At 34.2% G+C, this 14,136-nt stretch overlaps 2 protein-coding genes across 2 annotated transcripts; one reads left to right on the plus strand and one right to left on the minus strand.

The window, feature by feature from the left end:
• Positions 1-704: 704 nt before the first annotated feature.
• LOC144553303 (mitogen-activated protein kinase kinase kinase 1-like) lies at positions 705-4,947 on the plus strand. Its single transcript, XM_078301405.1, has 8 exons — positions 705-1,770; positions 2,488-2,566; positions 2,651-2,713; positions 2,865-3,022; positions 3,309-3,384; positions 3,464-3,523; positions 3,943-4,047; positions 4,166-4,947. Exons 1-8 carry the CDS (start codon positions 752-754, stop codon positions 4,346-4,348), a joined length of 1,743 nt encoding a protein of 580 aa, XP_078157531.1. The 5' UTR covers positions 705-751; the 3' UTR covers positions 4,349-4,947.
• A 3,921-nt stretch (positions 4,948-8,868) lies between these two features.
• LOC144553304 (uncharacterized) lies at positions 8,869-12,646 on the minus strand. The gene is made up of 5 exons (XM_078301406.1): positions 11,732-12,646; positions 11,005-11,639; positions 10,822-10,911; positions 9,422-10,018; positions 8,869-9,176 (listed from the first exon to the last, which is right to left on the minus strand). The coding sequence occupies exons 1-5, from the start codon at positions 11,820-11,822 to the stop codon at positions 9,111-9,113; spliced, it is 1,479 nt and encodes a 492-aa protein (XP_078157532.1). The 5' UTR covers positions 11,823-12,646; the 3' UTR covers positions 8,869-9,110.
• Between the last annotated feature and the right edge of the window lie 1,490 nt (positions 12,647-14,136).

Raw genomic sequence — 14,136 nt, forward strand, 5'->3', positions numbered from 1 at the left:
AGGTCGGATTTTTGAGCCCACCAAATTGGCACTGAAATAGAAATAAATGGATTGTATCTATCAAAATATTATGGGAAAAAAAATATGAATTGCCGAACAAGCCCTTCTATAAGGAATGCTGAAAACAGTAAGTTTAATTGATAAAAAAAAAATTAAATTAGTGACGAATTTAAATTGTTAAAATTAATTTATTTATAAGTAATATATTTACATACAATTATTAAAACTAACGGAGCTCTGACTTCTCATTTTTCCCTGGGAGATAAAGTCAAATGTAGAATGCTGTATTGAGAGAAGTCAAATTTATCTCTTCTAAAAGAGAACTCTTTTAGTACATATCGGATTTTTTTTTTTTATGAATTTTCAAAATAATTTAGTATAAATTTAAGGAGTTAATACATTAATTTTTCATTTTATTATTATTTGATTTTATACAAAATTAATAAAAAAAACTTACAAACGTTGCCTGTTAAAGTCTCACTTGTAAAATACATCTAAATACTTCCCTCTCGTTTAAATCTTATATATATTCTAAAATCAAGCTCAGAAAAATCTAATGCTTAAATAACTTAATGAGCACAAGTAGAGCTAGTAGATTAGATCTACTTGTCATTTTTAAAATTAGAACATGGTACAGTTCCAACGTCATTCTAACATTTATTAAATCTCAAGGTCGGTCAAATCGCGCACACTTGAATTGAAGACTGTTTCTCTCCTCAATCAAAATAAAATATCTCCCTTTTCCGTAAGCATGGAAGCAAATCGATCACCGATGGGTCGGCGATTGGAGCGGATAAATGCAATTCGCAACGCCAAGTACGAGGCCGCTGCGTCGGCGCCTGGAATCGAGATCAATCTCGGCCGTAGCAGCTTCCGAATTCGCGGTGGATCCGACCGCGAGATCGAGCTCCTCTACTCAAGTCTCGGCCTCTCTGGCCCCGACGACTTCGCAATCCAACCCTCCGTCTGGGCTGCTGCTCTTAAGTCCCATGTAGATCTCTCCTCCAGTGGACATTTAGAACAGGAGATTTCGGTAGATTTCGAAGAATTAAGTGTATCGACCAATAATGCTTCAATGGAAGAAGAGAACGATGGTACTACAATTTTTCGTGAATTGCGCAAAGAAGAGGAGCGTGGTGAGGAAGAAGGAAAGGTGAGTTCCTTTTCACCTTTCGTGCGAGTTGTGAGAGATGAAGAGATATATAGTGAAGAAATTAAGGTGAGTTCTGCTGTTATTCTTCCACCACCAGTAGAGAGCTCTGATTCAACAGGGGATATAGTGAAATCTTTTAAACTAATGGAAGAGGAGAACAGTGGTACTACAGAATTGCACAAAGAAGAGGAGAGTACTAACAAAGAAAGTATGGTGAGATCTGTTTTACCTTTGGTTTCTCCTCTTCCTCTTCCACCGGGGAGATTGAAGATACCGCCATCAATCAGACTACTGCCATTAGAGAGAGGTGATTCAGCATGGGATATAGTGAAATCGTTTGCAGAAGAGGATGATACGAATGGGGATGATGAATTAGAGCAATCACAGGAGGAAGACGGGGAAGGTGTGAGAGTTGGAGAGACTGTGAACGGCTGTGCTGAGTCAATTTCAAAGAAGGAAGATGTAACTGTGAAGATGAGAACAAATTCAAGAGAAGAGAGGGGAGAGGTGTTCGGCATCTCCCCACACGGGAGCTTGAAAAGAACCATTAGCTCCTGGATGAAAGGCGGGTTGCTTGGAAGGGGCTCCTTTGGGACTGTCTATGAGGCTATTAGCCAGTAAGTTTCATGATTATATATTTTAGTTTAATTTTTTCTTCTTCAGTGTGAGTATATTTATAACCACCTATCAGTATATTGATCCAGTTCCTTATCAGTTTATTATGACTATCTATATTGGTACTACTATCATATTGATAAAGGTATGTATATTTGGAGGGGTATCTATATTGGTACTGGTATTTATGTTGCCCTATTTTATAAGGAGAATTCTACAATCAACATATTTTCTATTTCAATTTTTACTTGGTTGTTAGTTTTTGTCCCCTTTTTGACCTGGAAAGTGAACCTTGCATAAAGAATATCCCAGCTCGAAAGAAATTTTCGTATCAAAATCGAGTTGGAGTGAAAAGCTGAGTTACTTATGTTGGGAATGTTTAGACCATTATGGTTTAGATCCAAATTTGGTAAAGGAAAATGGTAATTGACAAGTTTAAGTTGGATAAATATAGATACTTTGTGCACATAATCAAACTGCTTTCCTCAATTGGTCAACTCAAAAGTCACAACTTTTGATATAAAGAAAAATATGAACTTTTCAGTTTAACTACATTTGTTTACAATTTTAGCCTCCTAGAAGCTCTCAATACTACTAAGAGTTTCCTAGAAAAAGCGAAAGTTATTTGATATCTGACTGCGTCAATGTTTTTCTGAGAAGAGTGACTATACTTTGTTGGTGAAGTACTTTGCTAACTGTTTAATGAATCATTATTTCAGTGATGGATTCTTCTTCGCTGTCAAGGAAATATTTATGGATCGAGGTAGCTCTAAACAGTCAATACTCCAAATCGAGCAGGTGATCGTAACCTTCATTTTACAATTTGCTGCAGTTATCCTTTTTCAAAATAAATTTTACATTAACATAAATCTATTATTGCAGGAGGTATCACTTTTGAGTCGTTTGCAGCATGAAAACATAAATCAGTACTATGGCACTGATCGGGTATTTATTCATTTTACTTTCCTTTTCTGTATCGAAATTACACCTAATATAGTAAGGTATTGGAAATAGCACTGTATTTTACACCTAGTTCCTAACATGTAACTATTCAAACTACTGAAACAATTATGTGTTTGCTATTTGTTAATGATAGAGGGACGGGAAGTTGTATATATTCCTCGAACTAGTTACACAAGGCTCCTTGGCGTCTTTATACCGAAAGTACCATTTTCAAGATTCACAAGTCTCAGCATATACACGACAGATTTTAAATGGGTTGAGTTATCTACACCGTCGAAACATCTTGCACAGGTTAATTTCTTCCATTATACATGTAAAATTTTAATACTTGATGTCATAATATCTTGTAATCTTGATATTTTCCTTTGAAGAAGTTGATATTCTAAGAATGTAATTTGCTCTGTTGTGCCATTCCAATTCTAGTTTCTAATATGCTCTTATTTCAGAGAAAACAGTAAATTTATATGTGATAGTTAGTATTTTGGGTATGGATTTTATTGTGGAACTTATTTTGGTCAAAAGCTCATAGATACATATTACATAGTATTGACTTGATTTGATCCTGGTTTTTATACAGAGATATCAAATGTGCCAACATATTGGTTGATTCAAATGGATGTGTAAAGCTAGCTGATTTTGGGTTAGCAAAGGAGGTATGCTTCATTTTGTTACCTTTTACTTTTGATTTCATTTCAAGGCTAAATGGCCTATTTATTTATTGTAATTTTTCAGATTGATCTTTTGATCCAAGCAAATTCTTGCAAGGGAAGTGTTTATTGGATGGCCCCTGAGGTAACGTCCATTATTTACTTTAGTGTTTAGCAAAAGTTACTAGAATAATTTGGAGTTTTGCTTTTACAGTATTTGTTTATTCTCAATAGTTTGGTACAAACTTTATACAGTAGTACCTTTTTTTAGAGTGAGGTTATGGTGCTATGCATAGCGTAGATTTGTCCGTACTACGGATCGATATTTGTTTAGAACGGATCGATATTTGTTTAGACAGGTAGAAAACCACTACTCTTTAGGTTTTCATAAGGAGAACATGTTGAACGGTTCAGATCAATTATTTTGACTTTGACAATGAAGATATTGATCCATAGTACATACCAATATGTGGTATGCATAGTACCATAGCCTCGCTTTTGTTTTTAATTTGTAAATTGTACTCGTATTCCATAACTTCCATCTAACCTGAAGAGGCCATTCAGGTTGCTAGATCTATGCCACACGGCCCACCTTGTGACATATGGAGTCTTGGGTGCACTGTTTTGGAGATGTTAACCGGAAATGTTCCTTATCCTGAAATTGAATGGGTAAGCACTGGCCTTTTCTCAATGGATTTCAACTTCAAAACTTCTTTTTGTTTGTTTGTTTGAATGATACTTTATCACCTAACATAAGTATACTTACAACTTTCCCTGTAAACTCCAGATGCAAGCAATGTTTAAAATAGGAAAGGGAGAAAGGCCGCCAATTCCAAGTACACTGTCAGATGATGCTCGTGATTTCATTGACAAGTGTCTCCAGGTAAAGCCCCAAAATCGTCCTTCTGCCAATGCTCTTTTGCAGCACCCTTTTGTAAAGCCACGATCCTCAGAAGATGCAAACTTGTAGAAAACCAAGAAATTTGCTGAGCCGAATACGAGCCAGTCAATTTCAGATGAGTTTGTTTTTGTATTGTTGTGCATAATTTAGACGAGGAAGGTTCAAATGTCTTCATTTCTTGTGCCTCCATCATACCTTGACTTTTAATTTTTTTAATAACAAATATTTTAGAACTTATATGTCAAAATAAAACCGATATATGTGATCTATATTATTTTCTTTACATGCACATAAAAAAATTATCACTTTTTGATTTTGTTCTCATATGAATCAACAAGTTGAATAATCAAATTTATCCATATTAATGTATTTTTGCAAGCTCTTGATACCGATCAAAACAAAGTCAAAATGTCTTAATATTTTATATGTGCATAGAGAAAATGATATATCAAATCTAACAGTTTTATTTTGATATTTGAGTTTTAAATTTAAATTTATTAACATTTAAAAAGTGAAGGTACATGGGTGCACAAAAAGTGGAGGCATTTGAACCCTTCTATTTAGATAGGTTAAAAATTGTTGTATTGGATTTTCTGTTGAGAAATGTTATAGAAATTTGCTTTACTTGATTGGCTAAAGATAATATTAGGTGTTTCCTGTTTACAAAAGCTCGATGCTGTTTTATTAGTACATATCATTAGTATCCAATCTACCATATTATTGCAAATCCTTGGCAAACTAATGGATTATGATACTAGATGTTGATTCTAAATAAGGGGACCTGCAAATCAAGAGAAAATTTTCACCATCAAATTATGGTTTGGACCCGTATTTTTAGGTATCCATGTGGTCTATTGTTAGGTACAATAGACCTTTTTTAGAGTAAATTTAATTATTCAATTAGATTTTTTATTTTTTTTATAACACGGGAACGCTACTGTGAGTCTGTAAGGCTACATTGGTAAAGAACTTCAGAAATTTATAGAAATCCACCGGTACAGAAATGTCTAAAAAGTACGAAACCCAAATGTGAGTCCTTTATGAACATTAATTTAGTTTAGTGGTAAAAACAATCTCTCATTTGGAAGTTACGGGTTCGAAACTGAATGAGAATTCTTTATGAACATTAATGAAAGTTGATAGGCTAGATTTTTATCTTTTTTTTTTTATTGAGAAACAATATAATTTGCTAAAATCATATCTAGCACAAGTGATTAAGACGTTGCTTTCCATGTGAACCATACATATTCCAAACACCACCAGCAAGGATTTATAAAAGAGGATCTTAAGCCCTTCTTTTACTCAATAGAAAAAATATATATATATATATATATATAGAGAGAGAGATAGGCTAATGTGCTTCCATAAGCACTTGGCCCGAAGTGCTGTCACCCTATTTTCGATTTTTCAAAATCCAAACAGTCGATCTGAACCGTTCATCTTGTTCTCCATATTAATATCTGCTTGGAGACCAAATTTTACATTTTTTGGAATTTTTTTGCTATTTATTAAGCCACTTTGAAAATCGCTGATCCAACGGTGGTTTGCCAAACAGTAAAATCAGGGGTTCACCGTTGGATCAGCGATTTTCAAAGTGGCTTAATAAATAGCAAAAAAATTCCAAAAAATGTAAAATTTGGTCTCCAAGCAGATATTAATATGGAGAACAAGATGAACGGTTCGGATCGACTATTTGGATTTTGAAAAATCAAAAATGGAGTGGCAGCACTTCGGGCCAAGTGCTTATGGAAGCATATTAGCCTATCTCTCTCTCTCTCTCTCTCTCTCTCTCTCTCTATATATATATATAATTTTCACCAAACTCAATATAATTAGCACTTTATTACAAGTTCAGATATTGACCAAATAGTAAATCATATTTCAAACATAAAAAAAATAGTTTTTCAGTGTATAGATGTATTGTGCGGCAAAGTGATTGATTAAAACTCCAACTAGATTGCGTAATGTGATGTAAATGCAGTTCAACAATTTGAGATTGTTAGACATGTATAGTGAGCCACGAACTAAATAGAAACTTCAATTAAAATTTGAATCAAGATGAAAACATTTGTAGTTCAGCAACTCCAAATCAAATTTACCTCATTTGTATGTGTTAGCACGGATAATATTTTTTTTTACACATACCTAAAATATTTCGTGAATTGACGTTTTAATCTATAAATAATTAATAATCCAGTTAGAAACTTAGAATGCATAAGATACTGAAGAAAATACAGCTCAACTTGTTCACATCAATTGTATATGATATATTTGAATTAAAGAAATCAGATTTGTGCAAGTTATCTCCAGAAAATACATGTAAATTATGTAATTGTGAGACGTCTATATATTCGGCCAGAATGGGTCAAAAATATAATGTCTATTGTGTGCATAGTCATATTGTGTGCATAGTTAACATATTTCAAGCATCTCTGCAAATTTTTGTTGTAGTTAGAAATGTATAGAGACATGAACTGGTTAAAAAGCGAAATATAATAATAATAATAATAAAAATATATGTTGATGATATATACTTCAATAATTTGTTTGCAACAGATTTGATCCAATCTATATCAATTAGACTTTCATGGATTTATGAGTTGTTCCATCTTTAGAGTACCATATACTTAAATCTTGAGATGTGAGGCATTGTGTGTATTTGGAGAACAATGTTGATATCATGCTACCAGTGCCTTCAAAAGTTTGGTGTCGCTCTTCGAATAATATTGAATGAGTGAGTCTATGGTACTATGCATATCACGGGTTGTTATCGTGCTACGGCTCTATATTTGAGTTTTCAAATCCTAACGGTCGATCTGAACCGTTCATCTTGTTCTCAATATTAATATGTGTTTGGAGACCAAATTTTACATTTTTTGAAAATTTTTTACTATTTTTTTAGATATTTAGAAAATCACTTGATCTGAAAATTCTGGACCATCCAAAAACAGTGATTTTCAATAAATCTAAAAAAATAGTAAAAAAATTTCAAAAAATGTAAAATTTGGTCTCCAAACACATATTAATATGGAGAACAAGATGAACGGTTCGGATCGACCGTTAGGATTTGAAAACTCGAATATAGAGCTGTAGCACAGTAACAAATCGTAATATGCATAGTACCATAGACTCACTCATATTGAATTTTATAATACTCTGTCATCGAATATAGACACGTAGAAAGAAAATTAATGGAACCCAAGGCTTTTACCAAGTGGGCTAGGTTCACTTTTTTTGTCTGTATTGAACAAGAGATAATATATAAAACAGTTCTCTTTTCGAGTGAATTATTATGATTTGATCATTACTTGCCATGTTCATACTGTGTCATGTCTATAAATTTTGATAAAATTCCGTGTTGTACAATATCAGGTCATAATACACTCGTGTCCGAGACATCAAATTTTGAGATTTTTAATTCTTAAACACGAAAGAAATGCAGTAAATTAGCCACAAAGATCAGAAAAAAAAAAAAAAGAAGCTTAAGGTGTAATCAGTTCTTATGCCAAATCCTGAAGGGCATGTTCGGCAAAATACTGAAATATATGTAAAGAGAAGAAAATTAGAATCTGAAACAGATTCGTAGTCAGAATTTTTATTAGAGGTAGACAAACAATTTTACTGTATGACTGACAGGTTATGAATCATCATGAATTTAAAAACTTAGATGTGTGCTATTCAAGGGTAGACAACATCTTCTTTTAAAAGTAGGCAATAGGAGAAAGGGGAGGTAGCACAATTGGCTAGGAAAATGTCCTAGAGTTGTTATACTCAAAGGTCGAGAGTTCGATTTCTCCTCACGAACTTTGGTAGCTACTACCAAGTTTTAAAAAAAAAGTAGGCAATAGTCCGATTAGACATAGACCTATATCTAATTTTCAAAATTCATAAGCAAGCAGTTGTCTACCCCTAATTCAATGTAGCTCCACCACTTAATAGACTTCAATTCCTCACTATTCGAGTTATATTCGGTTGAAGATGAAATAATGAAATAATTCGGTAAACAAGTCAATTTCTTCTCTTGAAAAATATCAATTCCTTCTATCTCAAAAAAAAAAAAAAATATCATTTCCTCTACTACATCTCTATGAAATATATAATTGGCTAATAAGAGAAATAAAATACAAAAATTTAACTGCAAAAGTTCAAATCCAATTCCAATCAATTATTTTCATATTTGACTGGATTAGAACCTCTATTTCAATATATATTATCCTATTCCTCTCCAACCGAATTGGCCCAAAAGGAATATCACTATCGACTCGAGGCAATCAAAGGAACATTTTCATGGCTCTGTTATGGAGGCCTGGAGGGTAGAACTCGTTCAAACACATTCTATGCCCACTACCCTCCCTCCAACATAGAACCAAGTAGGAAGAAGATTAAACTAAAATTGTTATTTTAAAACACACGGGTGCTGTAGGCTCTTGTTTTGACATGTAGAACTGATAAAAGACCTGTTTCTTATCCATTAAACAATCAGGAATAAAGTAAAAAACAATGGCCTATGAAGAAGAACAAGTAATACTGTTAGACCTTTTCAAAACTACTCCATTTCATCTGCAGCAATAGAAACGCAAGCAAGCAAATTTCAACAACCTATATCCCTACTTTATTCCATTTTCACATTTCTTTTAGCATCCAGAATCCAGTAAAGAAAAACAACCGCAGACCTCTCAACTTGCTTAACAAGGATACCTGGAACAACTTATCCATTTTTTGTATACTCAGTAAAAAAAAACAAAATAAACACTACTTGCTAGGTTAACGCTAAACAAGTCTCTCTCTGAACCGCTTCGAAAGCATAGGAAAATCCACAAAATTCATGCCTTCACTCTAGATCATCGACAAAAAAGTTTTGCTGTGATGCCGTGGAGAACTTCTTCCTCTCCTTGTACTGCATAAAAAATATGATATCAAACAAAAGAAGCTTAATTCAACATTATATCATCAATCCACAAGAGAATCATAGGTAGCAATACCCAACCCCGCCATAAAAATTATGAAATGATGTGACAGTCTCATGTTTGCCAAATATGACAAATATCACCTTCTCTTGCAAGTTGCAAGACAAGAAATTAAAATATGCAAAATTATAGGTGATGTTGTCCAGGAAATTAAAATGCAAAATTAAAAATATACCTTTATGTTAAAATCATCAATCTCCTCTTTAGTGAGAGCATGCACCTCAGCATTGGCATCCCAGCCAAGGGACCGCAGAAAAGCCTCTTCCTCAGGATCCAGCTCCTGGCTCGAAACATCCTCCTCGTCAGCTGGCGGGTCCCACTTTGAATCCTCACAATTATCCTTGTTACCACCGCACACCCAATTCTCTGATTTCACTTTGTCAGAGGTATTATCAACAGCAGTAGGCGAGCTGTCAGATCCCATCTCAGCAAGAGACTCTGTACCGTTAGACGATGCCTTGGTACGCAAGAAATTGAAGAAATCGAGCTTAGCCTTGGCTTGTTTAGAAATAGTGCACTTCCTTTTAGACACAGTTGTTGATACTTTAGGGGCAGTGTTGATTGGGTTTATGAGAGGAACAGGAGCAGAGTTGACGGTACCATTTTTATCACGGTTCAATATTTGAAAAGTACCAAATTGAGACATTGGCTTGGTGACGGTCTCGGGCTTGAGAGAAGCACGAGGCGAAGAATTAAGCGGATGTGTACTGGCCTTTGAGACTGTATGGGGGGCAGTGCCTTTGATTTTTGACCTTTCAGATGACCGTGCAACCTGACAAGTGATATAAATCGACATTAAATTTAGCGACACTCATCATATGTCGATATAGTTTTTGCAAAATCAAATCTCGGTATCCTGAACGGAAACAGTCAACTTCCAAAAGCGACGATAAAAACAAAGCTAATAATGTACAATAATAACTACATAAGTGGAAGCTGAGGTGCTAAAATTATGGGAAATAAAAAATTGGGTAAATAAATGGACATTACTAATTTTTAATAATTACTTTCAAAAGCCACAGTCAAAACAGAGAAAATAATGGACTCATAACAAACTTGGAGGCTGAATTGTTAGTGTTTTCACAAATAAAAGTTTCATTACATGAATGGAAATTATTAACTTTATGAGTATGTTTCGTAATTTATCCATTTGCACTGGACATGCATAAAATTTACTCAGAGGCCAAGTCACTCCTAGGAAAATATATTGCTTCCAAATGCACCCATCTCAGAACTTTACACTTCTTCTATATTAATAGTGGTAAAGTTTTATTATGTGCAGATACTATTATGAAAGTTTTCTGCGGTGAATAGGTATAGATATTATAGAACTCAATCCTGATAATTTGCACTAAATATTACAGACAATCTATTTCTTGATACATCATTAGCAACAACAGGAAACTTGACATTAATTAACTTAATTTTGAGTTAAGAAGAGTACTTAAGAAATCATACATGTCACAAATTATTAATTTTAACAGCCAATGAGTAACCATAAGATAAGAAAAAAAAAACCAGGTATTTTCAAAGATTGCAGGAAACATCAATTCAAAACCAGTGCAGTGAACATACTGAAATTTTGTTGGCCGAAGGTGTCAACGGTATCAGTTGCTTGCATTGCCTAATTGTAAGCTCGTCTACCTTTTGTGGATCGCCTGTCGACTACAGATACACCAAATAGAAAGTAATACAAGTTACCATCATATAAATAATGACATGACAAGATCCATATTAAATTCACGAAACAACAATAACCTGAACTGTGGTACGGTCATGGGCAGGTGCCTGCGCCACAGCTGGCGCCATGTTTAACCCATTCACAGTTTCTTTGCCTGCTCCATTTGCACTAGACCTATTAACCCCAGACCCGATTGTACCAGTAGTTAAAGGTACCTCTACCAGCACTGAATAACATCCCTCTCCTCCACTTTTCGCCACAGACTCCAAAGAGATTCTCTCTATCGGGGATGAAACCCGCCGACCCGTTTCTAAATGCCCGTTGGTTTTAAGAGGAGGGAACTCTTTATTGGAAAGAAAACCATTTGTCGAACTAATTCCATCTACTGTCAAACTTTTTCCACTGTTCTTGTCAATTGCCTTTTTCTCAGGCCAGATCTCAGTTACGGGAGCTGAGATCAGAGAACGAGACCGCCTCAATTTGTCCTTGTCAGACCTAATCTCTAGTAATGAATCGAAACGGTCAAAAACCAAGCTACTGTCTCTATCAAAGTAATCACTTTCCTTTTCTTGCTTTCTATTGCGGTTACGGTTACGGTTACTCCTAGTACCAAAACTACTATAAGCCTTTGATTTACCAAGTCTATCCTTATCACGAGTTCTCGACTCGTCACAAGGGAGTGATGTCAGCCTGTTCGGATTAGAAATCCCATCTGGAGAAAAACCATACATAACAAAATGATCAATTGCTGATAATATACGAGTAAAAGATTAGTACAATTAACCAGGGTTGATGATAACATACTGCGATTAGGGTTAGAAGTTGCATTGCCATTTGCACCTCCGTTTTGCGATTTCAGCCACTGGGGTTTCAAAGCGGGTTCACTTGGATCCATGTCGGGCAAAGACCGTCATCTAATTTCTATTTACAAAATTGAGCTATTAAGGCTAATGCCCTTTGTTGAACTACTCTACCTTTATCTCATGCCAAATTAAACCAGTTAAACCCTAATTGATGTAAAATGTGAAAGGAACAACAAACAAAAGAAGAAGAGATGCTATCATCAGGGAAAAAAATTCCAGGCAAATTGACAGGGACCAAGCAGTCCCTATTGCCTTGAAATTGACAAAATTTGCCACAGAATTTCTTCTTCGATTAAAAAAGAGAGCGAAATTATTTCAAGATAGAGGAGCAAAGAGATGAAAAACGGGAATTCCCCTTGCTGAAATTTCCAGGCCTATGAAACAAATGGAGAGGCTTATCTAGGAAGCCAAACATAAAAGCTTAAACGGAGACGAAGAAAAGCCCGAAAACGATGTACCTTTCTCACCTTAACCGAAACAAACTATAATTCAACCAAGAAAAGGAACACAAACCCTAGTAAAGAAATTTGGGACAGGATTGCGAGAAAATTAGCCAAATTCCCCAATCTGATCCGAAAAGAAATCAGAGAACAGAGGCGATTATCTGTACGGAAGCGCCGTGTGGCGGGAATTAAAAGAAGGATAATTGCGGTGCCTTCTCTCTCTTCTCTCTCTCTCTCTCCGCTATTTTTCTTCTTCTATTTTTCTCAATTTTAGAGGCACAGCAATTTGGAATTTTTAGAGCAAATTCGGAAAGAACAAAAGTTCGCTCAGAAGGAAATAAATTTCTCTCTCTCTACAAAGAAGATTTTGTGTGTATCAGTTTCTTTTAATTCTGAACAAAAATAAAACCCTTATATCCGAGATTTGAACAATGGAGAATAACAAAGGACTCCAAGCTCTAATTCTGTACCTCTCCAGTTTTAGTTAACTGTATTTATCCATTACTCCTAATTATGTCTTAATTGCAACTTATTAGGTTTACTAATTTGGATTGTGTTGTTCTGAAAAATAGTATCTGGATACATTTATTGAGTTGTCATGATTCTGGACCAAAAATAATATTATTTATAGGAGAGAAAAGTAAGAACATGGATATATATAACTCTTTTGTTAATAATGTATTGATAATATTATCAACTGTTTTGTTAAGAATATGCAGATGATATTTTTAACACTTTTATTTATAATACATGTCTTTTATATGCACACATCTATTATGAAAATGAATAAAATAAATGGTTTAAATTGGACATTTTATGGCAAAAATATATTGTGGCATTAAAACCTCAATAATAATTTCATAAATAATTTCTTTTGAATTATTAAATGTAATAATCTTAATTTTGAGAAATTCGTTGGTTGTTGCTTTTTAAAAAAAAAAATCTAAATTATGAGTTGCTACATGAATTTTCTAAAAATAAATATGGATAATTTTAGACAACTCTGCTTTACTATCAACTTGTCATTGATAATTTTTAGTGTATCTCTTGGCAGTCTACAAGGACTGGAGATGGCACTGGAGACGATAGGAAACAAGTTTTTTGTAGACGAACAAGACTGCAACTCTTCCAATAGGAAATTGGAAAAGACACACGTATCGGAGGGACCAATCTCATCCGTTGAATGCGGGGCTGTAGGGATTACTCTGGCAAACGGACGGTTGGATTAATGTGGGAGGTTTACCAAAAATATCAAGGCCTAACTATGACTTTGGAGGCGGGACCACCTGTACAGATAGGAAAAAGATACTAACAGATTTATTTTAGCTTCATACAATCTTACCACAATTAGAGATAAAATGAAAAAGGACGGGATTAGTACACTGCGTAAAATAAAAATAGTTCTGTTAATATCTTCACTCATGCAGATATATTATTTTATTGCAAACTTTTTTCTTTTAGCAAATAATTTGTTTTGGTACATCTATTTTCGAATTTCATGTGACTTTGTTGTTGTAAAAAAATAGCAGGTACCGAAAATTATATTTTCGGTTCTTACTATTATTGTGAGAAAAAAAAAATAAAACAATCAACCTCTTTTATTAAAATATAATTTTTATTTGCTAAAAAAATCATTTTATAAAAGCGCTACCCAAAATATACAAAGATGGGCTCTTAGTTCTGGGCCTAATTTGGGCTTATGCTTCCCTTTGAATTCTGTATTATGGTGCTTCTACAAAGAGATTAAGACTTTCTAATTGAACTCTAATTTTGATTTAATATAATAGTAATGGTCTTATAATTGGGCTCTAATTTTGGGCCGGGATTGCTGCTTATAGGCGCTAAATTATCTTAAAAAGAATTAAACTAAACTCACCAAGTTCTTGAATAAGGTGGTACCTTC

Source organism: Carex rostrata, chromosome 4 (genome assembly GCF_964058835.1).
Source record: "Carex rostrata chromosome 4, lpCarRost1.2, whole genome shotgun sequence".
Taxonomy (NCBI): domain Eukaryota; kingdom Viridiplantae; phylum Streptophyta; class Magnoliopsida; order Poales; family Cyperaceae; genus Carex; species Carex rostrata.